The sequence below is a fragment of the Pantherophis guttatus genome, chromosome 4 (assembly GCF_059756535.1).
Source record: "Pantherophis guttatus breed Tessera chromosome 4, ASM5975653v1, whole genome shotgun sequence".
NCBI classification, from domain to species: domain Eukaryota; kingdom Metazoa; phylum Chordata; class Lepidosauria; order Squamata; family Colubridae; genus Pantherophis; species Pantherophis guttatus.
In genome coordinates, this window is record NC_142066.1 from 28,404,455 (window position 1) to 28,429,298 (window position 24,844).

The window sequence follows — 24,844 nt, forward strand, 5'->3', positions numbered from 1 at the left end:
GCCTGAATATCAACATCATCTGCAGTAATCACTTACTCCACTTCATGAGGAGTGGCAGGAGATATTCTGTTAGACATCAATTTCCTTCCCAATCAATCAACCCCCAAAGCAACCAATTATGTATTAATTATCATCTCTGTCCTACCTGACACAAATTCTCAAACATTACACACACACACACAAACTCTGAAGGTTAATGGAAACCTGAGGGAAAGAAATGTTGGCTCAAAATCTCCTTTGCTATCCCTTTCCTCTGAGAAAAGGGCTTCTGTTTCATTCTTTTAATTTTCAGGAGGCTTGAGAATTTCCTTTGATTTCTTCAAATGAGGTTTTTGAACTCACTTTATTATTAGAGCTGGCAGAAGATGGCACTGCTGGTGGTGCTTTCAGTTAGGATCTTTTCATCCTTTTGAAGCCTTTCCAGCTGGCCACGTTTCCCATATTCAAAAAATGCAAAGGGAGAAATGCCCTCATCGTGGTTTCCCTCGGGAATTTTTGTTTGAAATGGGGGAAGCTGCAGAATTCAGCCATCTCTCAAAGAAGTAAAGGGAAGAAAGCTGCCTTTGCTATAAGAAATTAATCAAAATGTTATGTTTAGTTTTCATGGAAAGCAAATTCTTTTGGCAGGCTGAATGATGGCTGAGGAAACCAAGCTTATTACCTTATACTTTACTACCTTGAGGAATAAATAGCCTGCTCCTCAGTGCATCCCATAACAAACTCCCTCATTTCGTAGGGTTGCCAGGTGTCCACTATTTGAGCAGACAGTCCACTTTTTTCACATTATGTTCACTAGTTCTTTTCATAAAATAGTGGACATTTTTTTTATTCAAAAACTTTATGATGAAATGGTACGTAATCTAAAGCTGTACAGTCTAAGAGAATAAGGATAGGAGAATCGCATTTTGTCTTTTTTTTCATAAGTTAGAATGAGACAAAGATCAAATGCTCATTGCAATAATCACATTTTACACAACAGCGCAAAAAATGCATTAAAGCAGTTATCTTTTGATATCGAAAATGTAGTGCTGAAGGTTTTTGCCGAATTTTCGAATTCTGCGAAGAAACAAAAAGAGTTGAAATCATTTTTTGAGTTTTGCGAGTCAGAATTCCATGAAGTTTTGCGCCATGTTCCAACACGTTGGTTAAGTTTGTTTAAAGTGGTCAAAAGACTTCTTTTAAACTGGATACCTCTAAAATCGTATTTTATTTCTCTTGGATCTGATGAGTGTCATAAGGTTATCTGGAACCTTATGTCGGATCAGGAAAATGAACTCACAAAGGACGATGAACCAACAATTTCAGAATTGTATTTATATTTCACGCACTTCATGTCAATAATGCAAAACACCCTACTGAAGCTGGAAAGCAAGAAAATTCTTGCATGTGATCTTCACATTATCATGTGTAAGCTGCGTGATTCTTTGCAAAAAAAATACGATGAGCAGTTTTTTGGAATGAAAGTTTTATTTGCCTTACGTAAAAAACATTTGCCTGAGAATGCCGTGCAAAAGTTCAAGAAAGAAGCCATCAACATGTATCAAAGAGCCATTGCGTACCTAGAAAAGTGGTATAATTTCACCGATTCAGTATATGAGACGCTAAGTTGTTTCAATCTAATTGATCGCAATAATCCTCCAACTTTAGAAGAAATGACGAACATCTGGTTATTATCACCATGGCGAGAAGCACTTCCACCCAACCCTCTCTTCGATGAAATTTCTGCCTTAGAAGAAGTTTATGTTCATCTGCAGGGCGATTCATCCCTTGATAAGTGGACGTACTTTTTCAAGAAACAGCCAGCTCCGAGTTTACTGAAACTGTTCCAGTATTGTGCATCAATTCCGGTATCAAATACAAACGTTGAACGAATTTTCAGCGTCATGGGAAATTTGTGGACTGACGAACGTAACCAACTGCTTGTATCAGTTCGAAGTGAACTTTGTATATTTTTAAATATTTCTCAACGTTGTACTGAAATTAAAGAATTATTCCTTAAACACAAAGAATTGATCAAAGCTGCGCAGTCAAATAAAAAATACACGACAGCAAAGTAAAATGTAATTTAATATTTTACATATTATTATAATATATTTGATGTTTTGAATTTTAAGTAAAGTTTTGAAGTGATTATTTTAATACGTGTTAAAATGTTTGTAAGAAAATATATAATTTAATTGTAATTTTTTTAATTTTTTTACTACTTAACCCTCCCCCCCCGCTTGTCCGCTATTTTTTAGAAGCAGACCTGGCAACCCTAATCAGTTGCCATCAAAGGCATTATGACTGGCAGATCCAGGGATACCTCGAAGGCAGATAATCCAGAGATACCTCAAACCGGGGTGAAATCCAGCAGTTCTGACAAGTTCTGGAGAACCGGTAGCAGAAGTTTTAAGCAGTTCGGGCAAATACCACCTCTGGCTGGCCCCAGAGTGGGGTGGGAATTTTGCAGTATCCTTCCCCTGCCGCACCCACCAAGTCACACCACGCCCACCAAGCCACGCCTGCAGAACCAGTCGTAAAAAAATTTGGATTTCACCACTGCCTCAAATGCAGGCAGATAATCTCTCTCTCTCTAAAATACCTGGCCTATTGAGAGCTTCTAGATCTGCTGAACTACTGTACAACTTCCAACATTCTCTTAGCCATGATGGCATTAGGTTGGCTGAGATCTTTCCACCCTTCCACCCTGCAAACCCACCCAACCATTGTCATAACATCTAAAAAGGCCACTTGTCTAGAGAAATACAACTATTGGGCTCATTTTATAAAAGGAAATTGGAGGAGTAAATTGAGTGGAGTGGGGGAACTTGAGTGGATAAGATCACATCCATTGGTCTTATCCAAAACAGCAACAAGCCCCTCGGTCACCAGACAAGGTTATAATTCATAATACAGTGTAATTACCTATTACTAATTATTATCAGGCTAGAAAGCGGGAGTTTGTGAGTTCTAATCCCACCTCAGCCATGAAAGCCCTGACTTGGCCCAGTCACTCTCCCTCAGCCCTACTTCATGGGGCTGTTGTTGTGAGGAAACTAAGAAGAGGAAAGGATGCTGGATATGTTCGCCGCCTTGAGTTATTTATAAAAACAATGAAGGAGGAATACAAATGAATAAATATTACTATCTCAACTAGGGGTGTCCACAAGAGGAGTCAAAAAAGTCAGTAGGTCGGGCTCAACCACACAGTCGCTGCACACCTTTTTTTTATCATGCATTGCATGCATGAAAGACATAGGGACCCTCTCTTGGAGATGTTCTGGGTCCTACATTTAAAGAACTCAAGGTTTATTGCAAAACTGGGCACCCCAAATAATTAGGGGGGCTGAAGAAGGTGTTTAATGCAGAAAGAGCACTGCAGTTGGAGGAAGAGCATTAAACACCATCTTCAGCTCTCTAATTATTTGAGTTGTCCTGTCTTACAAAAGTTAAAGAGCTTCGAACAAAAGAGAGGCAGAGAAAACATGACAGAGGAATGCAGAGCCTTTCCTGGCATCAATAATGCAGAGATATCTCCCCCCCCCCATTTTAGAACTCAAGGTCATTTGTGGAACCTAAACCGAAGGGAGATTTAAGACCAAGGCAAAGAAAAGCTGTTTTGCCCAGCATATAATTAAATGGAGAATTCATTGCCAGGGGTTGGAGTGATGGCAGCCCATTCAGGTGGTTTGAAAAAGGAACTGGAGCATTTCATTGGAGGATCAGGCTATCAATAGCTGCTAATGTGCCAATAATTCCTACATACCAGGCAGGTGGTTTTAAATCCTGGGAAGCCACGAAGTAAGTTGCGTTTCATTCTCTGGTCCAGGTTTGGGAGCTTCTCCAATGGACCAACAGTGGTTCACCACTGTAGAAACAGGAGACTGGTCAGAGCCTGATCCAGCATATTTCATCACATTTCATTATTTTGTCTTTGGGACTCCAATTTTGGGAAGAAAGCGATGATCTGAAGGTAAATCCAGTGGTTCTTCCTAATCCCAGCCAATATTCTAACCATTATAAACACTCAACTTGTTGTGCGCTTGTGTTTGTTCAGTGTTACTGGCAAGGAAACTAAATATGGGATAAATAGATTCAAATGGTTTTTATTGAATTCAGAGTTCACTTACTACTTTACAGATTGTTCACTGTAGTAAGGAACTTTGTCCCCCCACTTCATCCCGGACACATCAACTACTCATAAAATATAGGACATAGAAAAATAGAATTGGATGGGACCTTAGAGGTCTTCCAGCCCAACCCCCTGCTCGAGCAGGAGACTCTATACCAGTGTTTCTCAACCTTGGTAGTTTGAAGATGGGTGGACTTCAACTCCCAGAATCCCCCAGCCAGCACTGCTGGCTGGGGGATTCTGGGAGTTGAAGTCCACCCATCTTCAAGCTTCCAAGGTTGAGAAACACTGCTTTATACCCTTTCATACAAATGGTCTGATCTCTTTCTGAAAGCCTCCAGTGCTGGACCACCCACGATTTCTGAAGACGAGCTATTACATTGGTTGATTGCTCTCACCATTAGGAAATTTCTCCTTAATTCTAGGTTGCTTCTCTACTTGGATGGATAGTTTCTATCCATTGTTTCTTCTCTTGCCTTTTGGTGCTTTGGAAAATAGTTTGACCCTTCGCTTTTGTAGGAGCCCCTCAAATATTGGAACATAGCTATCGTGTCTCCCAGTCCTTCTTTTTGTTAGATTAGACATACCCAATTCCTGTAATCATTCTTCGTATGTTTTAACCTCCAGTACCTTAATCTTGTTGTAGTCTCAACATCTTTTTTTATATTGTGGTGACCAGAACTGGATGCAGGATTCCAAGTGTAATCTTACTAAGGCTTTGTAAAGTGGTATTAGAACTTCATGTGATCTTAATACTATATTTCCTGGACGTCATCTAAGTAAATCTTAAGAGCTCTAGGAACGTCTTGTCTGCCAGCGTAAAAGATATTTGAAAAACTGACTCTGATACAATACCCAGTAAAAGCTCCTATATTCAGTTCTCTTAGTCCAATGATGGCAAACTGTCTGGGCTTGGCATTCAGAAATTTGGAAAATGCCTAAGTTGCCTCTGCTAGTGTGTCACATATCCTTGCTGAACAAAAGAAAATCAGTTATTTACAAATTTATTTATTTAAAAAAAATATTATCCAACCATGGTGCTTCCAAGTATTCTAGAAGAAAACATCAAATTACAAAAATGGAATACAAATAAGACAAACTCATTTTCAGAGGTTCTGGAGGCTGCACGAGAGCACACCACATTCTCCCTCAGCCTCCAAAAATTGTGCAAGAACGAGGCACACTTTTGAGAACCACTATCAGGTGTTGGTGAACACTGGCACGTCAGCAAAACATCATGGTGTGTCATGCTTTGCCATCATTGTCTTATCCCAAATGGAGAGGTTGGTAGGAATGTGAAAATCCAGAAATATCCTTGTAAAACATTTATTTAGAATAGCGTTCCCCAACCTTTCCGGGTTGATGGCCTGGTGCAGAAGGGAGGGGAGGGGAGGGCTCTGTGCGAGAGGCAGGCGAGCGCACACACAGCTTCATTTGTGTGAGCGGTGGTACGCGCACACCCACTGTTTGTGTGAGTCAGCCTGTACGTGTGTGTGCACTGGCCCACCTCTCACACAGCCCGGTTACGAATAATCCACGGCCCAGTAGTGCAGCCCACAGATTGGGGACCCCTGTTTTTAAAAATGTATATGACCACCCAAGTGTCTCATGATGATTCTGGGTAAATTAAAGAAATAAAACTCGAAATATAAAACGGAATAAACTCCCCTGCCCCAATAACAACAATCAAAGAAACCACTTGATGGGCTATGTATCACCCTGAACTCCCCAGGCCCACTGGCAAAATGATCCATAATATGCCATATCTCCTCAGTCTAGTATGTCAAGTAGATGTAACTGGGAAAATATGGTCTTAGAAATAGCCTGGCCCTATGCATGTTGGACATGGTAGCTCAGTGGCTAAGATGGTGAGCTTGTCGATCAAAAGATTGGCAGTTCAGTGGTTCAAATCCCTAGTGCTGCATAATGGGGTGAGCTCCCGTTACTTCTCCCAGCTTCTGCCAACCTAGCAGTTCGAAAGCATGTAAAAAATGCAAGTAGAAAAATAGAGACCACCTTTGGTGGGAAGGTAACAGCGTTCCGTGTGCCTTTGGCATTTAGTCATGCTGGCCACATGATCACGGAGACGTCTCCGGACAGCGCTGACTCCTCGGCTTTGAAATGGAGATGAGCACTGCCCCCTAGAGTTGGGAACGACTAACATGCATGTGCAAGGGGAACCTTTACCTTTATGCATGTAGGGCTTTACAGGTGACAATCTTGCACTGAATTAGTTTGATCTGATCAAATTTGGACAGATTGCTAGGTATGCAGTCTCTTCTTCCTTTCTGAAATGGGGATGCCCCATAGGAAAGGAATTATACAGGTAGGAGTGACTACTAGTTACTCACCCACCACTTGGGGCAGTATCAATGGTTTACCCCCCGCACCCCATCACCCCACTTTTCTTGCAGAAGGGCCATTCAAGCAGCCTTTTTAATGTTTCTTTCAGATCCAGACCACATCAGGATTTGTTGCAGATAGCTGCTAAAAGCAATTTACAAAGCCAGGGTTGCAGAAGAACAGTGTAAAATTAGATCTGAAGAGTTAAGAGTGGGAAGCGGATAGAATATATTTTAAAGTGGGGAGGGGGGGAGGGAGGGCAAAGAAAGATTACATGGTAGGAGAAAATAAATGGAAAAAGGGAAGGTGTGAGACAGCAAGGAAATACAACACAAATCATGGGGTAGTGTGAAAGATTACACACTGAGAGAGATAAAGCAAGTCACAAGGCAGCATTAAAAACATCATCTAAATCCTAGGCAGAACAAAAGGTGCAAACACAGAAAAAATAATGTTCTGAAGAAGAGATAAAGGGGAAGTGTTTGGAAAATTAATTGCTGTGCGTGGGGAGGCGTTGCAGAGTCTGGTAAGGGTGGGACCCAGTTACTTCTTCAGTGGGTGGATATGCAACAGGGTGGGTGAGTGGGGGGAAAAGGTGGGGAAAATATCCCATTATAGACTATTGTTGCTTTGTTCTCAAGGAATAAAAATACTCCTGGAAATTAACTGAAAGGAGCAAAGAACATCACAGATGCAAGATGGTTGGGTGTGAGATGGTGGAGCTATGTTTATGTATGCTTTGTATGCAAGAAGCATGGAGTTGGGATCATGAAGGTCATGTAGTTTAGCCCTCCATTCAGGGATAGATCTAATATCCCCATGATGGCGAACCTGTGCCATAGGTGGCACATGAAGCCATATCGGTGGGCATGCGAGCTCAGCTCCGGCGCGCATGCGCACTCCGTCCAGCTGATTTTCAGGCCTTCTGGGCCCACTGGAAGTAGGGAAATAGGCTATTTCTGGCCTCCGGAGGGCCTGGGGAGGGTGGGGAAGGCCCATTTTTCGCTCTTCCCAGGCTCCTAGAAAGGCTCTGGAGCCTGGGGAGAGCAAAAAATGGGCCTTTCAGTCCCACCGGAAGTCAGCAAAAGGGCTGTTTCCGGACTCCGGAGGGCCTCCGGGGGGATGGGAAAGGCCGTTTTCGCCCTCCCCAGCCTCTGGAACCTGGGGAGGGCGAAAAACGGGCCTACCGCCTATCAGAGATGGGATATTGCAGTGATGGCTAACCTTTTTGCCATCGCGTGCCAAAAGTGGGGGGGGGGAACACAGGGGAGTCGCAAGCACATGTGTGTGGGGGGGGAGAAGGGCGCATAAAACTATGGATGTGGGCACATGCACGCACGACCCCCCCATACTCCCCCGCTTTTGGCATCACTGCACTATCCCTTCTCTGACGGATGCCCATCCAAGTTCTGAAGACTTTATTTATAAATGTCATAAGCCAGAGGGGCCCAGGCCAGTGGTGAAATGTAAAATTTGTTACTACCAGTTCTGTGGGCGTGGCTTGATGGGGGGGGTAATGTGATTGGGTGGGCATGGCCAACTTTTTCTTTTTTTACTTTTAAAACCATTTTTTCTGTTAAAAAATGCTTTTAAAAGCTTCTGACGATCCCAGCTGAGTTGCCTGATCGTCACAGCCTTTTTTTTTTCTTTTAAAAACATTTTTTCTACAACCTCTTTGGCTGAAGAGGTGGTAGAAAAAATGCTTTTAAAAGTCTCTGACAATCCCAGCTGAGCCGCATGATCATCAGAGGCTTTTTTTTTTTACTTTTAAAAGCATTTTTTTCGGCCAAAGAGGTTGTAGAAAAAATGCTTTTAAAAATAATTTTTAAAAAGCCTCTGATGATTGCGTGGCTCAGCTGGGCATGGGGGGGGGCAGGGATTTTTGCTACCGGTTTTCTGAACCACCCACCACCATCGCTACCGGATCGGGTGATCTGGTCCGAAACAGGAGTATTTCACCCATGGCCCAGGCCAACAATTCCCTGAGTTGACTTCCTTTTCTCCAGGCAAATCCACATACATGGAGAGCTGTGATTTAGGTCACAAGTCACTAATAAACTCCTATCCTCGTAGTTCTTTATGCCTAAATTTTCTTCTGTTAATTTCCCAACCAGCCCATAGCATCTCACACAAATCTTAGGGACCAATTGGTTTTTTTTTTTTTTTTGCTTTAATTTATATGCCGCCTTTCTCCGGAGACTCAGGGTGGCTTACAATGCGTTAAGCAATAGCCTTCATACTTTTGTATATTTATACAAAATTATACAATTCATGGAATACCTTCAAATTTATTTACCAAATCTAGTCTGCAAAATTTCAGAATCCACTAGGTGACAGCAAAGAGCTTTCAGTAACTCTCTGTTGCCATTAAATGGTCAATCACATTTTTCCAGTCTGGATGAAGTAGCCCTCTTTGGTTGTTGGGGCAATAGGACATGTGGGATTAGCATATGTAATAACTTGGGGGATATGCAGTGGTGGGTTCCTCCTGATTCGGTCCGGTTCGGCCAAGCCGATAGTGGTGACGATATGATGTCACCGAACCGGTTCTTCCCCCCCCTGCCCTCCCCCCCACCCACGTTATTCTTACCTTTTATTTGGTCCCACTCCCAATCTATTGCTGCCTCCTGAGTCCCAGTTGATGACTAGAGGGAAAAAAACTGTTTAAACTCTTGCCGCGGGGCTTCAAAGGGCCGTCCTACAGCTGATCAGTGTTAAAAGCACACAAATGAGTCGGGTCGTAAGTGCGATGACCTTCCAGAAATGACTGACAAGCTAGCCACGCCCACCTAGTCACATGACCTCCAAGCCACACCCACAAAATAAGCCACGCCCACAGAACCGGTAGTAAAAAAAATTAGAACCCACCCCTGGGGATATGTATATGGATTTGCCAGGAGGAAAGTAAGGCTGAGCTGAACACTAATTCCCTCTTCCTAGCCCCTTCTTTTGCATTGGAAAATATTTGACAGGAGCAGAAAATTGCAAATTTAAGAATAATCAGAAGGATCTACTAGGAATAAAACCCTTGCAAACCTATAATCAAATCTATTTTCTGGGCTCAACCTACCATTGAAAAATTGTTTTGCCTTACACATTCTGCCAAAACCCAAGGCTTTGCTGTTGTTTCTTTCTGTAGATTTAGTTTGGACAAATTACTCCAAAATAAATCACCAGCCTACCTCACAGGCTTGTTGTTAGGGTGAGAAAAACAGGCTAAATGTTTTGAATGAAAGGTATAAATTTAATATGTAAATTAGTCAACTCGGGTAATTGTTGGCCTGGGACCCTCTGGCGTATGATATTTTGGAGGTAGCTAATGGGTAATAGTGGGACGCGGGGGTTCAGTGGCTAAGACGCTGAGTTTATCGATCGAAAGGTCGGCAGTTCAGCGGTTCAAATCCCTAGTGCCTTTTACTTGTTACTTGTCCCAGCTTCTGCCAATTTAACAGTTCGAAAGCACATAAAAAATGCAAGTAGAAAAATACGGACCACCTTGGTGGGAAGGTAACAATGTTCTGTGCGCCTTTAGCATTTAGTCATGCAGGCCACATGACCATGGAAAAGTCTTCGGACAGCGCTGGCTCTTCAGCTTTGAAAGGGAGATGAGCAGCGCCCCCTAAAGTCGGGAACAACTAGCACATATGTGCTAGGGGAACCTTTACCTTTAATGGATAATACCCCACCTCCTTCCTGACCACACTTTGCTCCCTCCAAGTCAATTTTATTTTAATTGAATTTTAAATTTAAATCTCTATTGCTGTAATGCTTTATATTGCATTTTTAACTGAATGATTGTTAAGCTACCTATTATCACCTTTGGCAAGATGGATGTCATATAAATTTCATAATACATAAATAAATTGCTGTAACCATCCCAAAAATTCAACATGGCCTTTAACGAAATTAAAGATTTTTTTTTTTTTAAATAAAGACAATATTCTGGTAAATTGGACTAAACGATCTTTTAGGTACCGCTCCTGGTCTAAGTAGCCTCCTGGTATAACAACTGTGGAACTCTCTATATCTATTAGGAATACAATTCCAGGAATTCCTAGCCAGACTGTATTAATCCCAATTATTACTACATTTTTTTTTAAAAAAAACCTATTTTTTCAATTCGCAATATGCTGCTCCAGGGCTCAAAACTAAATATCGCTCTCAGCATCTGCAAGAGACAAAAATTCAACAAAGGAGCGAGGTAAACAATACACACTTCCTATTGTATGAAGGATTCGAGTAGATATCCGGGAAACACTCCCAGCGGCTTCTGATTGGTCCCGACTCGCGGGTGTTCGTCTCTCAAAGTGTCTCAACGTTCTATTGCCCTGAATGAAAATAAATTCCTAACTTTTTCTTACCCACGTGACTTTCGGAGAACTCACGGAAGGCCGTTTTCTCGATCGACTATCGAGCTCCTCCGAAACTATCGCCGAGGTAACCCGATTCGTTCCCGAGAGTCCCCGAAGCGTATCCGATCATTTCCGAAAGAGGCCATTTTTCTAGGCCTCTCTAGTTGTTGCCACTCTACCCTTGACATCTCTATGATGAAACAGCTGTATGGATGGCTCAGACGGGGAAAGCCTTTCAATCGTGGGCCGGAAATGCTTGCGATTGCAGAGCGGAAGAGACTGGAGTTCGGAGGAGGAGCTTGCTTGAAAGGCATATAAAATCCCCTCGCAGCGGGTCAGCCCTTCTTTTTCCGCTTCCGGTCGCAGTATCGACAAGAGGGTGAGGTGTAGGCCGCGTGTTTGTCCAAAGGGAAGGCGCTGCAGGGAGAGGGCAAAGAAATGGGGGATAAGGACAGAGTTTTCTGGGGGACTGTTAAAAAATGGTGGAAAATATTAATCTCCATGTTTTATGAATTTAGATGGCCAGGAAGAAAAATGAATGTGCCCCCTCCCCTCCCCCCACTTAATCGCATTATATTCAAGATCGGATTTAAACTTATTAAAAATGGATTCACTGAATCTCAATGGGGTTTATTTTTAAGGAATGAGGCCTTGCGCTGAACACTGTTCCTCTTAGGCAGAAGGATGCGGAGTGTTTCCTCCCTTTTTAAAACACGCTTTCGCGAATTTTGTAACGTTGGCAATTAAATGATATATTTAGGCGAGCTGATACCTGGTGGTCTGCTTCATTTTTTTGTTGTTGTAGGGAAGCGTTTATTTATTTATTTTTTAAAGTAACATTTGTTTTAATGTGCATTCTTATTTGGAAGGGAAATTATGGGAGAAAGTTACGCTTAAGTATTTATTTTCATTTGCGCCACTATTTCTGCTTTGCTGAAATACCTGTAGGGGAGTAAAAACGAAAGGAATATCTTCTAGCGCTTATTGGCAGAGGTTTTTTTAAAAATGATCTTTCTGCAGATGTTTAATTCTGGAGTCCTCAACTAGCATGAAAAACATGGGAATTAGGAATATAGCTTATTGAGTTGGGGAAAGCTCTTACTACATTATTTTATATTCCTTTGAAAGACCTAGAAAAAAAAATTAAACTATGTAGAATAATATCAAATAGCAAGCATAAACTTGAAATGCAAGTAGCAGTGACATTAAACATATATTCTGCATTGAAAGGAATAAGAATACTTGTTAGACTTCAAACAAATCACTCAGCTCTGGGATTTTGAAATTCATTTAACTGTATAAAGCATTTATGAATGGTCTTTCCTTGCCCAGGAATTCTCCACAATGTCTGCTCATCTGCAATGGATGATTGTACGCAACTGCTCAAGTTTCCTTATTAAAAGGAACAAGCAAACTTACAGCACGGTGAGCCATATCTCCTACTATCTTCTAAACCAACAGCCTCCTTGCAAATAATTCTAGGGTGTTATTAGGCTTTCTTTTCTTTTTTTTCTTTTTTTTTCTTTTTTTTTTGCTTTAATTTATATGCCTCCCTTCTCAGGGCGGCTTATAATGCATTAAGCAATAGCCTTCATACTTTTGTATATTTATACAAAGTCAGCTTATTGCCCCCACAATCTGGGTCCTCATTTCACCTACCTTTGAAAGGATGGAAGGCTGAGTCAACCTTGAGCCTGGTGAGATTTGAACTTGCAGTAATTGCAAGCAGCAGATGTTAATAACAGTGCTTAGTCCACTGTACTACAGGCTCTTGTTTCTGGACTTTGAACCTATTTTTTCCACATATTCCCTTTTCAAATAAAAGATCCTGCCTTTAGCTTGCAAAATTTTCATTGTAAGTTGCAAGAAATTCTAATAAAAGTGTTTTTCTTTCTTTAAAGGAGCCCAATAACCTTAAGGCCCGTAACTCCTTCCGTTACAATGGTCTGATACATCGCAAGACAGTAGGAGTAGAACCAGCTGCTGATGGAAAGGGTATTGTTGTCGTCCTTAAGAAGCGTGCAGGTGGGTATTCTCAAAGCAAATTCCTACTGAACAAAGAAGGCAGAACAATAAGTTGGAAGCTACCTCAGAGGTTTTCTAGTCCAATCCTCTGCTCAAGGTGGAGACCTGATACTGTTCCAGACAAGTGGCTGTCCAGTCTCTTCTTAAAAGCCTCCAGTGATGGAGCACCCACTTCTGAAGGCAAAGTGTTCCACTGGTTAATTGTTCTCAATTTTAGGAAATTCCTCCTTAATTCTAGCTTGCTTCTCCTTCAATATTTTCCATCCATTGTTTCCTGTCTTGCCTTCTGGTGTTTTGGAAAATAGGTTGACCTCTTTGTGGCAGCCACTCAAAGCACTGCTATTAGGTCACTCCTAGTTCTTCTTTTCACTAGACTAGACAAACCCAATTCCTGCAAACGTTCATATGTTTTAGCCTTCAGCCCCCTAATCATCTTAGTTGCTATTCTTTGCATCCTTTACAGAGTCTCTACATCTTTTTTATAATATGGTGATTGCAGTATTCTAAATGTGATCTTACTAAGGCTTTATAAAGTATTACTAATATTTCATGTGATCTTGGTTCTATCCCTCTATTATTGTAGCCTAGGATTGCATTGCCTTTTTTGGCTGTTGCCGTCCACCATTGGCTCATATTTAAGTGATAGTTCACTAGAACTCCACAATCTCTCACAGTTACTGTTATTGAGCCAGGTACCACCTATATTATACCTGTGCATTTGGTTTTTCTGGCCTAAGTATAAAATCTTACTTTTCTCCACATTGAATTTCATTTTGTTAGGCAATTCAGGGAAGGATAGAAATAATGTGATCTTGAGCCATAGATAATGCAAAGTGATGGAAGCTCAGAGCTCAAAAGGGGCAAAGAAGTTACCTGAGTCTGCATATAAAGTGCTAATGAATTTATATTTAGCTCAGTTTTGTAGAACCAAAAGTAACAATTACATTTCACAATGATTCTGAGCCACTCAAAGTACAACTAATATGTCAAAAATGCTTCTAAATTAAATCTTAAGCTTGCAAAGCAGTGCCTACAGAGATTCTCAGTCATCCAGGTCATGGTTGTCCCAGAGGTGCTTTTTTTGTTTTTTGTTTTTGTAAAGCAGTGCGCTTAAAATAGTTAAAAGCTCTGGATAAACAGGTATATTCTGAAATTCTCTTTCTGCCTGCAATAAGATATTTTGGTCTACAACTTGTAAAAACCAGCATTAACTGTAGATAGCAAGTATATCTAGCAGGACCTGCAAACAGTACCCCATTAATAATCTACACTCCTGCTTCTCAGGCCAGCGAAAGCCAGCCACTTCCTACGAAAAAGTCACCATCAACAAGAATGCACGGGCCACTCTCAGCAGCCTCCGCCATATTATTCGCAAGAATAATTACCGCAAGGATCTGCGCATGGTAAGTCAGCCTTCTGGATTGTCACTCTGCAAAGTGGCGGATGGATGTTACAGCTTCCATTAATCCAATTAGTACATAAATAGTGATTTATGGTAAACCAAACTTTTCCATCCAGCTAGAAAGGAATGCAAAATGCTAATCTTTGTACCCCAAATCCTAAACCCTGGCATTTTGAGATGAAGAGCGAGTCGGTTAAGAAGATACACTGCATAGGAGGTTTGGTGGCACAATGCTTAGAATGCAGTATTATAGGCTCATTCAGCTCACTGCTAGGAGTTCAATCCTCACTGCCCAAGGTTGGCTTGGTCTTCCATCCTTCCGAGGTTGGTAAAATGGGGACCCAGATTGTTGGGGGCAATATGCTGACTCTAAACCACTTAGATCAGTGGTTCTCAACCTTCCTAATGCTACGACCCTTTAATACAGTTCCTCATGTGGTGGTGACCCCCAACCATAAAATTATTCCTAAAACCATTGAAAATATGTGTTTTCCGATAGTCTTAGGCGACCCCTGTGAAAGGGTTGTTCGACCCCCGAAGGGGTTGCGACCCACAGGTTGAGAACCACTGATTTAGAGAGCTGTAAAGCATTGTGAAGCAGTATATAAGTGCTATTGCTATTTTCAAATTATGGAGTAAACAAACAAAAAAAAAAACCCTCACCCACTTCTATAAATTGTCCCAGGGTTTAGTAGTCTCAGCAGGTTGGGCCCAGTTGCTGAATAATCTGGAAGCCTTTTTAAAAAATGTTCCACATCTTGTGTATTTTTTGTTGACTCAGTCAAATTTTTACCCTTTTGAGAATGCTTGGGCACCCTGACAGTTGTGGGCGTTTTTTTGCCCATATCTCAGTGAAGGTTATGAGTGTGTGATCAGAATTGGTACACCTACTGAAAAAAGTGAAACGCTTGATTCAGGAATGTTGTTGAATGAGAAAAAGAGCATAGGTATAAACATTAGGAAATCTGGATTTGAGGAGAGAAGAGATGTATCTGGAGTTCACTTTATTCATTTCCCCCTTTTTCTTCCTCTCCTCCAGGCTGCCTTGCGTCGGGCCAGTGCAATTCTGCGCAGCCAGAAGCCCGTGGTGGTGAAGAAGAAGAGGACTCGGGCTCCCAAGACTGCATAAAAAACAGTTCTCTAATTATCCAATAAAGAAATACAACCAGAGAGCAGAATGTCTGAATGTCATTTATAAATCTCTAGTCATGGGATTACTTCTCTCCTCCAAGAAAATGAATTTTGGCCGTTTCCATTTATTCTGAGAACAGAATAAATGTCCCATAAATCACTCTTTCTGTAATGGGATAGGATTTGAAAAATAGCGGGGATTTGCAGCTTGAGTTTTGAGTCCTGCTTGATTTTAATTATGTCTCTGTCCTCCTTCCTTGATACCAAAGCTAGTTTGAATGGAAATGGTTTTGCCCCTTTTAGGAAGTCTGGGTCTGGTTTAGAGTCCTTTTCAAAATGTTTTCCTAGGATATGGGTAACTACCTGAGGAATTCGGGGTGATATCCATGGTTCCCTCCCACTTTTTTTCTTTTACCTTGCATGTTAACTACAAGCAAGAGTTGCTTTTTAAAAGCAGAAATTGTTCATTTCCCTGTATGTTGCCCACATAGGGTAAGCATCAATGTATGGTAGAGTTTTTTCCTCTTTATGACGTCTTGAGCAAAGAGTCTTAAAGATTCTGGCCTGTAGTCTCAGTTGTTGGATGTAGTTAAACCAGGAAAACTAAATTTATCCTGATCACGGTGGTTAAATATTTGTGTTGTGCCAGTTACAATTCACTGACTTCACTGTTTGCAACGTGAGTTTATTATAAACAATTCCTGGTAAAGTGAACTCCCTGTACTTATATAACAACATCTTCCTTGCTATATAAATATTTATTCCTTTGGAATGGACAGTTAAAAAATAACATAAATTAGAGAAAAGACAAAAAAATGAAGCAGATTAAGATCTTTACGTCATCTCTCAGGGAGAGTGACATTTGAGATTTTTTAAATTGGCTTTGCAACCATAAGGTGGCAGTTAAGAGCTGAAGCAAATCTCTTAGGCCGTTGTTTATTTTCAGTTTTATCCTTTTGTCCTAGATTTCAAGAGGTTGGATTTATGTACCATTATCTACACTTGCCTCAGCCACGTAATGTGGGTTGATAAGAAGCATTTTTAGGGGACACAAACTCAAAGGAAATACTTTGTAGATGATACCTAAAAGTCAATGAAGAAACTTGATTGTTTTACTCTACCTATAGATACTGGTGCATTTGGCTGTCTCATGCCATAATGGCTCTGGATAGCTGTTGGGATATTCAACAAGAAAAATGGGTTTTTCAGTGGATAAACCTTTGCTTCCCTTCTATAGCATCTGTTGTCTTTTTTCCTAAAAGCTATCAAGGTGTGACAGACCAGGAATTGGACTGACTATGTGCCCTCAAAACTGAGCTGGCTGTAGCAAATTACATTTGCAAGCCCAAAGGGAGAATACAGGTGATCCTGAATTTACGACCACAATTGAGCCCAAAGTTTCTGTTGCTAAGTGAGATGTTCATTAAGTGAGTTTTGTCCCATTTTATGAACTTTCTTGCCCTGGTTCAGCAAATCAATACAGTTAAATTAGTGACTCAATTAAGTGCATCTGACTTCCCCATTGATTTTGCTTCTCAGAAGGTTGCAAAAAATGATCACATGATCTTAGGAAACTGCAACTGTCATGAGTCACTCGCCAAACAGTTTAATTCTGATCACATGACCATGGGGATGCTGCAATGGTGGTGTGAAAAATAGCCATGTTACTTTTTTCAGTGCCATTGTAAGTTTGAATGGTCACTAAATAAACTTGTAATTCGAGGACTACCTGTATGCTCAGGGTTGAAATGAGTGTTCCTTGGTTCTCTCTGAGCTTGGTTGTTTTCTTTCATTAACCAGACTAGGTAACATGAGGGTTAGTAAGGAGTGGGATTTGCTTTCAGTTTATAATCTAGTCTAGTGTCTTGCCGTGTCAGTGGTCTTAGAGGTTCTTTGGTTAGGTTGTTTATTACTGGTTAAGTCATGAAGAAAATTTTAATTTCACAACATATGGACAGACGGAACCGTAGTTTCAGCTGGGAAACTGATCCTCTTACACCAAGGCAAAACCGCCAGGGAATTTCTAGAAGCCTGGTGGTCTGACAAATTATCCATCACTAGACATCAACAATGTCTATATATAATGCAAAAAAGACAGTCAAGCCAAGGAAAGAACAAAAAGACCCAAACACCTCCCCACCAGCAATCAGCACCCAGACAAGCATAGATAAACTGCAAGATCAACATCAGACCTACAATCGAGTAAACAATGCCCCGATCAAAGAAGCCAACAGTAAACAGCTCAACCAAAGAACCTCTATGACCAGCCCATCAGCGCTGACAGGGCAAGTCACTAGAATATAAACAGAACAAACCCCACTCCTTACTAGCACTGATGATATTACCTAGTTTGGGTAATTAAATGTCTGCAAGAAAACCAAGCTCAGAACAACAAGGTATCCTTGCAAGGCCAACGAAGTTATTATTGTGATTGTATAGTCCCAGCAGAGCTCAGAAAAGGACTTTTCTTGAACTTAGGGGTCACATGTCATCAATCTTGTTTCATAAGCCTCACTCTGCCTGATGCCACAACTGAGGTGGCAGCTAGATTGAAAGCAAATGGTTTTGCTCCTTCTAGGAGATTTTGGTTATGGTATAGAATTCTTTTCAAAATACCTTACAACAGTTCGTTTAATGACCATTCCAAATTACAATAGTACTGAAAAAGGTGACTTACGACCGTTTTTCACACATGACTTTTGCAGCATCCCCATGTTTGGCTACTGATTCACATTTATGAAGGCTGTGGTGTTCTGGGGGTCATGTTTTAGCGATCTTCTGATAAGCAAAATCAATGAGGAAACCAGATTTGCTTTACAATCATGTTCCTAATTTAACAACTGCAGTGATTCATTTAACAAATGTGGCAAGAAAAGTTGTAAAATGGGGCAAAACTCAACAAATTTCTCATTTAGCAACATAAATTTTGGGCTCAAATCGTGGTTGTAAGTTGAGGTCTACCTATACGTGTGTAGCTATCTGAGGAACTGAGGATGATGTCTATAGTCCTACTTGTTTTTCTTCAGTCTCTATTTTGCATAGTTGACTATGAAACAGAATAATAGAGTTGGAAGGGATTTTGGAGGTCTTCTAGTCCAACTTCCTGCTCAGGCAGGAAACCCTATATACCATTTCAGACAAATGGTTGTCCAATCTCTTCTTAAAGATTTCCAGTATTGGAGCATTCATTACTTTTGGAGGCAAGTTGTTCCACTGATTAATTGTTCTCACTGTCAGGAAATTTCTCCTTAGTTCTAGGTTGCTTCTCTCCTTGATTAGTTTCCACCGATTGCTTCTTGTCCTGCCTTACTTACAAACAAGCTGGAGCAACAAAGTTTGGGGCTGTCAGTACAGGGTGTTTCCCTCCCCTTTGCAGCATCCTCATGGTCACATGATCAAAATTCAGATGCTTGGCAACTGTCTCATACTTATGACGGTTGCTATGTCCCAAGGTCTTGTGATCACCTTTTGGGACCTTCTGACAAGGAAAGTCAATGGGGAACCCAGATTCACTTAACTGCAGCGATTCACTTAACAACTATTGCAAGAAAGGTCATAAAATGGGGCAAAACACATTTAAAAAATGTCTTACTTAATAACAGAAATTTTGGTCTCAATTGTGGTCGTAAGTCGAGGACTACCTCCACCTGGTTTCCCCTCCATTGATCCCTCATTATACTTGCCACCTGTCCACCTGGTGTGTGCAAAACAGCAGTTTTACTGTTTTTCCAGGTACCTGGGCTGGAAGGAGAAACTCCACTTAATTTCTGGACGAAATAAAAGTTCCGTCATCAGTAGGATTCTTAAATAGAGAAATATCCAATCTTACACCATTACACTTTAAAAAAAAAAACAAAATATTTAACTTTTTTGCCATCCCTTTGAATTTTTTTTTAAAAGTCTGCTGTTTCACCAGTAAAACAAGAGAGAGGGGGAAAGTGGAGGGATGTTTTGTCACAATGCACAGTACCCTGTGCAACACAATGTCGAGGAATTTGCTTACAATAGAATGAAGCACAGGAGGTGAAGAAAAGAGCACCACTTGTATTAACCACAAGTCAGAAATTACTACTTTTGGTAGTAGCATAACAGGAAAGAAAATGATCAGAAATTTCCCAAGTGGTAGGCAAGGGCAAATAGAGGACAAAATGGTTGCCAGTCCTCCAGGAACAGTCGCCGGTACTGATGTTGTTGAGGTAACCTGGTGGAGCAGATTTACCTCATGTCACCAACAGCAACGTGTATGCAGTGAATAATAATTCTGCAAACCAGGCCCTTTGCTGTGCCTTATTTAGACTGCTGTGTTTAAGACCAGGAAGTGAGCCAAATCCACAGGTGAAGATGATTGAATGATATTCTGCCTGCCCTATTTTGAAAAGGAACTTTGCAGTGTTGCAAAGAATAACATTAATGCAAGTAAAACAAAGCACTTTCTGTAGCAGAAAATTCACTTAAGCCCTTGGGTTTAAAAAAAAAAAAAAGAAGGCAGAATCCCAGTTTTTATTTTACAACATCCTGATCCTACTGTTTTCCCCAGAAGCTCACAATTATCTGTGTTTTTCATATCATAGGAAGCTTATTCACTATGGTTGCAGCTGGGGATGAGATGAGCATATTGATAACTTAAAAGGAAAGGGGGCACTTCACCATTTTCCATTTACAAAACCGCAGAATTTCTGTCCTCACCCCAGGAGAGAGAGGAGTTGAAAATGGCAATTATTAATCTAATCAAAGAGTCTTGATTAGATTTGGAGGATAAAGCGATAGAAAATATTAAGATATGGGCAAGCTAATGATATCAAAATGGGATCCTGGCTTAGTAATAAAAATTCATTCACCATTTTTCAAGCCCTGCTGCACATCAAACTCCCTTTCCCCCTCCCCCCCTTGAGGGTTTGTTCTTTCATATTTTGAGAAAGGTTTTCTCTGCCTTAATAATTTATTAAGCTGTAAATGCCAATAGAGGCAGCTGCTATTTGGAAGAGGAAGATTCTAGAAACTGCAAAGTATTATTTTTTTAAAAAAAAATCACGCCAGTAAAAGGAATGCATAATAGTGGGGTTTATTAGCATTCATATGAGTTGTGCAATGAGGTAATAATATGTAATTATTATAAAATGCATTCCATTGAACGGTTTTTTTTTATCTAGCTCAGGTGCTGGTCTCTGGCAATCTTAGGCAATGTCAGTAAAACTAAAATATGCTAGGTCTGATCCTTGCTTGGGTGAGCATCTACAAGTAAACCTCCACTTAAAACCATTTCTTTAGTGACTGTCAGAAGTTACAACGGCATTGAAAAAAGTGGCTTATGACCAGTTTTCACACTTACAACCATTACAGCAGCCCCATGGTCACTTGATCAAAATTTGGGCACTGGGCAAATTATTTATGTATTTATGATCGTTGCTGTATCCTGGGGTCATCCAATCACCATTTGTAACCTTCCCAACTGGCTTCCGACAAGCAATGGGGCGGGGAAGCCAGACTCACTTAACAACCCCATGATTCACTTAACAACTGTGGCAAAAGGTTGTAAAATGAAAACTAGCAACAGAAATTTGGGGTTTTAATGTGGTCATACTGTAAGTGAAGGACTACCTGTATAAGGAAAGTGAGGAAATGGGAAAAATTCAAGAAGGCAACTGCAAAACTATTTTTGGCAAAGGTGCTCTTCAAGAGGCAGCTGGACTTTCTGGTTTTTCTTTGAAGACTTTTCGCTTCTCATCCAAGAAGCTTCTTCAGCTCTGACTAGATGGTGGGGAATGGATGGATTTATACTCCTTGCAGACAGTTGGTCATTTGCATCCTTTTAGAGAGTCCTTGAGGCCACCTGGAGGTTTATCTGTGTCCTCGGGGTCACCTGAGTGGTGAAAATGGGTGTGGAGCAGTGGTGGGTTTCAAATTTTTTTACTACTGGTTCTGTGGGCATGGCGTGGCTTGGTGGGCGTGGCTGGGGAAGGTTACTGCAAAATCCCCATTTCTTCCCAATCAGCTGGGACTCGGGCTCGGGAGGCAGAGAATAGATGGGGGCAGGGCCAATCAGAATTTTTACTACCGGTTCTCCAAATTACTCAAAATTTCCACTACCGGTTCTCCAGAACTGGTCAGAACCTGCTGAAACCCACCTCTGGCGTAGAGCCATAGGTGGCCCCTTTGACCCCTCTTTCAAACTACAGTCCCCTCTGTCCAAAGTGTGGACTTTGCTCTCTTCAAAAGAGTGGCCTTTGTCTTTTAAAGAAGCCTCTTGAATGAGAAGCGAAATGTCTTCAAAGAAAAACAAGGAAGTCCAGTTGCCTCTTGAAAAAAGCACCTTTGGGACAACCATGACCTGGATGACAGAATCTACATAGATAAGGTTGGCAAATAAACTACAGCTACAACCATTTCTTTAGCAACCAAAATTATAACAGCACTGAAAAAAGTGACTTACAACCAGCGGTGGGCATTTATAAATTGTTGCAGCATCCCCATGTCATATGATCTAAATCCTGGCACTTGGCAACTATTTAGGAAAGTTGCAGCATCCCGGGATCATGTGATCACATGATCACATGTGATAAATCATGAAGATTTATGATCTTCCTAGCCTGCTTTCAACAAGCAAAGTCAATGGGGGAAGCCCACGATCAGGCACAACTTACTTAACAACTGCCTTGCTTAGCAATGGAAATTCTGCTCCCAATTATGATTGTAAGTCAAGGACTACCTGTACAGGTAGTCCTCGTCTTACGACCACAATTGAGCCCAACATTTCTGACATTGTTAAGTGAGACATTTGTTAACTGAGTTTTGCCCCATTTTACGATCTTTCTTGCCACAGTTTTTAAGTGAGTCATTGCAGTTGCTAAAGTTACTAACTCACTTGTTAAGTGAATCTGGCTTCCCCATTGACTTGGCTTGTCGAAAAGTTGCAAGAGGTAAACACATGACCCTGGGACACAGCAATGGTCATAAGTATGAACTGGCTCTCAAGCCTCTGAATTTTGATTACATGATCATAGGATGCTACAAAGGTTGTAACTGTGAAAAATGTTCATAAGTAACTTTTTTTCAGTGCCATTGTAACTTTGAGCGGTCACTAAATGAACTGTTGTAAGTCGAGGACTACCTATATATTGATGTGTCCATCCACCAGGAACTGAGCTTTGACCTGAGGACGATTTTCATCATTAATACAATTTATTAAAGTATTTCCCATTGCATTATCCAACAATGGTCTTTGTTACACTCCTGTAAAGTTAGTTTGATGACTTCCTCTTCCGAAGCTGAGGAGCTCACTGCATTTCTATAAACTTTAATCATGCAACCACTGATTTTACAGAACATTGCTTTTTTTCTAGAATCGTTTCTTAAAAAATAAAGTGTTCCTTTAAAAACAACTTTAATCATATCATGATTATGCAAAAAAAAAAAAACCAGCATGGAAATTAAGCTGCTTGGAGAAGAGGTGTGCAGGCCAATCTAACTAAAAAAACACCAGGCTAGGAAAATAGTTTATGACCCTTTGCGTCATTCTAGGAAATTATTGTAGTGAAGGCAAACCACCAGTTAAGCAGTAGAAACTTGAGTTTTCCCAGCAGGAAGACTCTCCGAGTTAAAATTTCTTCCTGGTCCTCCTATGGATGGTTTTATTCCGCATCTATAAAAGTTGGTGCACCTGCAAAAGCTGAAAGAAGCCACACACAGCTTCTGGGAACGAAGTTGGACAATGAGTACAATGCAGTGACCGAATGAACTTGGGCCGGCTTGCCAGGATGGACAGGGCAGTAAGGAAAAATGTGGGTGGATGTTTGTGTTTCTGATTTTCCTTCTGCTCTGAGCAGCTTCTAGGCAGGCCTGGAGAGCGTGTCATTCATCAGCAGGAAATGGGGCCGTGCTCTCGGAACAATGCGCTGACCTGGGAGAGACTCTATGAAGGGAGTGATAAGCTCTGGCTGTTTATAAAAGGGCACCAAGATGGCAGAGATTGCGCCAGCCCCAAAGGGGTTTATGCAAGGCTATCTGCGTAGCCTAGGATTGGGAGGGGAGAATTTTCTTTTCCTCTTGGGATCTTGCCTTCACTGGAAGGTGCGGGCCAATTTCTAGCCTTAAGGTAGAAGTCTATTTTGCAAAGCACCAGCCACAGGGCTCAGCAGATTATCCCTGAATAGTGCTATTTCAGACTGACAAGAGATTGCTGGGAGCAAATGCACTAGTTTGGTTCAGTCTGTACAAACCGTGCCGTATGAAAGAAAACATAAAGCAATGCAATTAAAAGGAGGGAGAGGGAGAGGGAGAGGAAAGGAGCAGGGGTGCTATTCAGCAGGTTCTGACAGGTTCTGGAGAACCGGTAGCGGAAAATTTGAGTAGTTCAGAGAACCAGCAAATACCACCTCTGGCTAGCCGAGTGGGGTGGGAATGGAGATTTTGCAGGATCCTGCCATGCCCACCAAGCCACGGCCCCAGAACCAGTAGTAAAAAAAATTTGAATTCCACCACTGGAAAGGAGGGTAGTTGAAGCTAGTTTGCACTGACCCCTTTTACTACAGATAGTCCTCGAATTACCACCACAATTGGTAGGTTTCACTTATCTTTGCTACCGAATCGCTCGCACAGAGCGTATTTGATTATGTCTGGGTGGGTGGGCGGAGCCTCCCGCCGCTGCTACTACCAGTTTGCCCGAACCGATAGCAACCCATCACTGAATCGAACCCAACGTTTCTGTTGTTAGGAAGACAGTTGTTAATTGATTTTTGCCCCATTTTACACCTTTCTTGCCACAGTTGTGAAATGAAACACTGCAGTTATTAGTAACATGGTTTCTATTAAGTGAATCTGGCTTCCCCGTTATTTTTGATTGTGAGAAGATCGCAAATGGTGATTTCACGATCCCAGGACACTGCAACCTTCATATATATATGCCAGTTGCCTAGCGTCCAAATTTTGATCAGGTGACCATGGGGATGCTGCAAAGGTCGTCTGAAAACGGTCATAAGTCACTTTTTTAAGTGCCGTTGTAAGTTCAAATCATCACTAAACAAATAGTTGTAACTCAAGGTCTAGCTATATATTTTTCCATAACTATCAAGAAGTCTGTACACTTCTTCCTAGCTTGCCTTTTGTTTTTAAAATTGTCATCTTTTTCTTTTTGAGGATCTTATCAACTCCAACCAACCATCACATTCTCCATCTTTCTCTTTCTTGCAAACTATTCACTCTTCTTTTGGCTGGGGAATTTTGGGAGTTGAAGTCCACACAGTTTAAACTCGTCAAGGTTAAGAAACATTGCTCTAGTTTTTCACCATTTCTGTATAACTTGCAATCGCTCATTCCATTTTCCCTATCAAATACAAGAGTTTGGTCTTTAATTCATTAATTGCTAGAGCCATTGTTTCATTGGCTCTTTGTTTCATTCTGCTATCTATCTAATGTTTGCTGCAAATCTTTTGAGTTTTTGACTAACAACACAGCATTATCTGCGAATAAAAATAGAGATAC

The 24,844-nt window shown here is 41.1% G+C and overlaps 2 protein-coding genes across 4 annotated transcripts in view; one reads left to right on the forward strand and one right to left on the reverse strand.

Annotated features, from left to right (window-relative positions):
- LOC117666704 (germ cell-specific gene 1-like protein) overlaps positions 1-11,016 on the reverse strand; it is a 28,878-nt gene extending 17,862 nt beyond the window's left edge. Inside the window, exons 1-3 of one of the 3 annotated variants that reach the window (XM_060692800.2) lie at positions 10,819-11,016; positions 9,048-9,102; positions 3,749-3,850 (exon numbers count right to left, since the gene is read on the reverse strand). The gene's annotated coding sequence lies outside the window, so the exon portion shown is untranslated. The remainder of the gene's footprint in view (positions 1-3,748; positions 3,851-9,047; positions 9,103-10,818) is intronic. The other 2 variants (XM_034419509.3, XM_034419511.3) reach the window with 2 other exon arrangements.
- A 25-nt stretch (positions 11,017-11,041) lies between these two features.
- On the forward strand, positions 11,042-15,406 carry RPL28 (ribosomal protein L28). The gene is made up of 5 exons (XM_034419512.3): positions 11,042-11,188; positions 12,142-12,234; positions 12,711-12,834; positions 14,119-14,237; positions 15,276-15,406. The coding sequence occupies exons 2-5, from the start codon at positions 12,154-12,156 to the stop codon at positions 15,363-15,365; spliced, it is 414 nt and encodes a 137-aa protein (XP_034275403.1). The 5' UTR covers positions 11,042-11,188; positions 12,142-12,153; the 3' UTR covers positions 15,366-15,406.
- Positions 15,407-24,844: the final 9,438 nt, after the last annotated feature.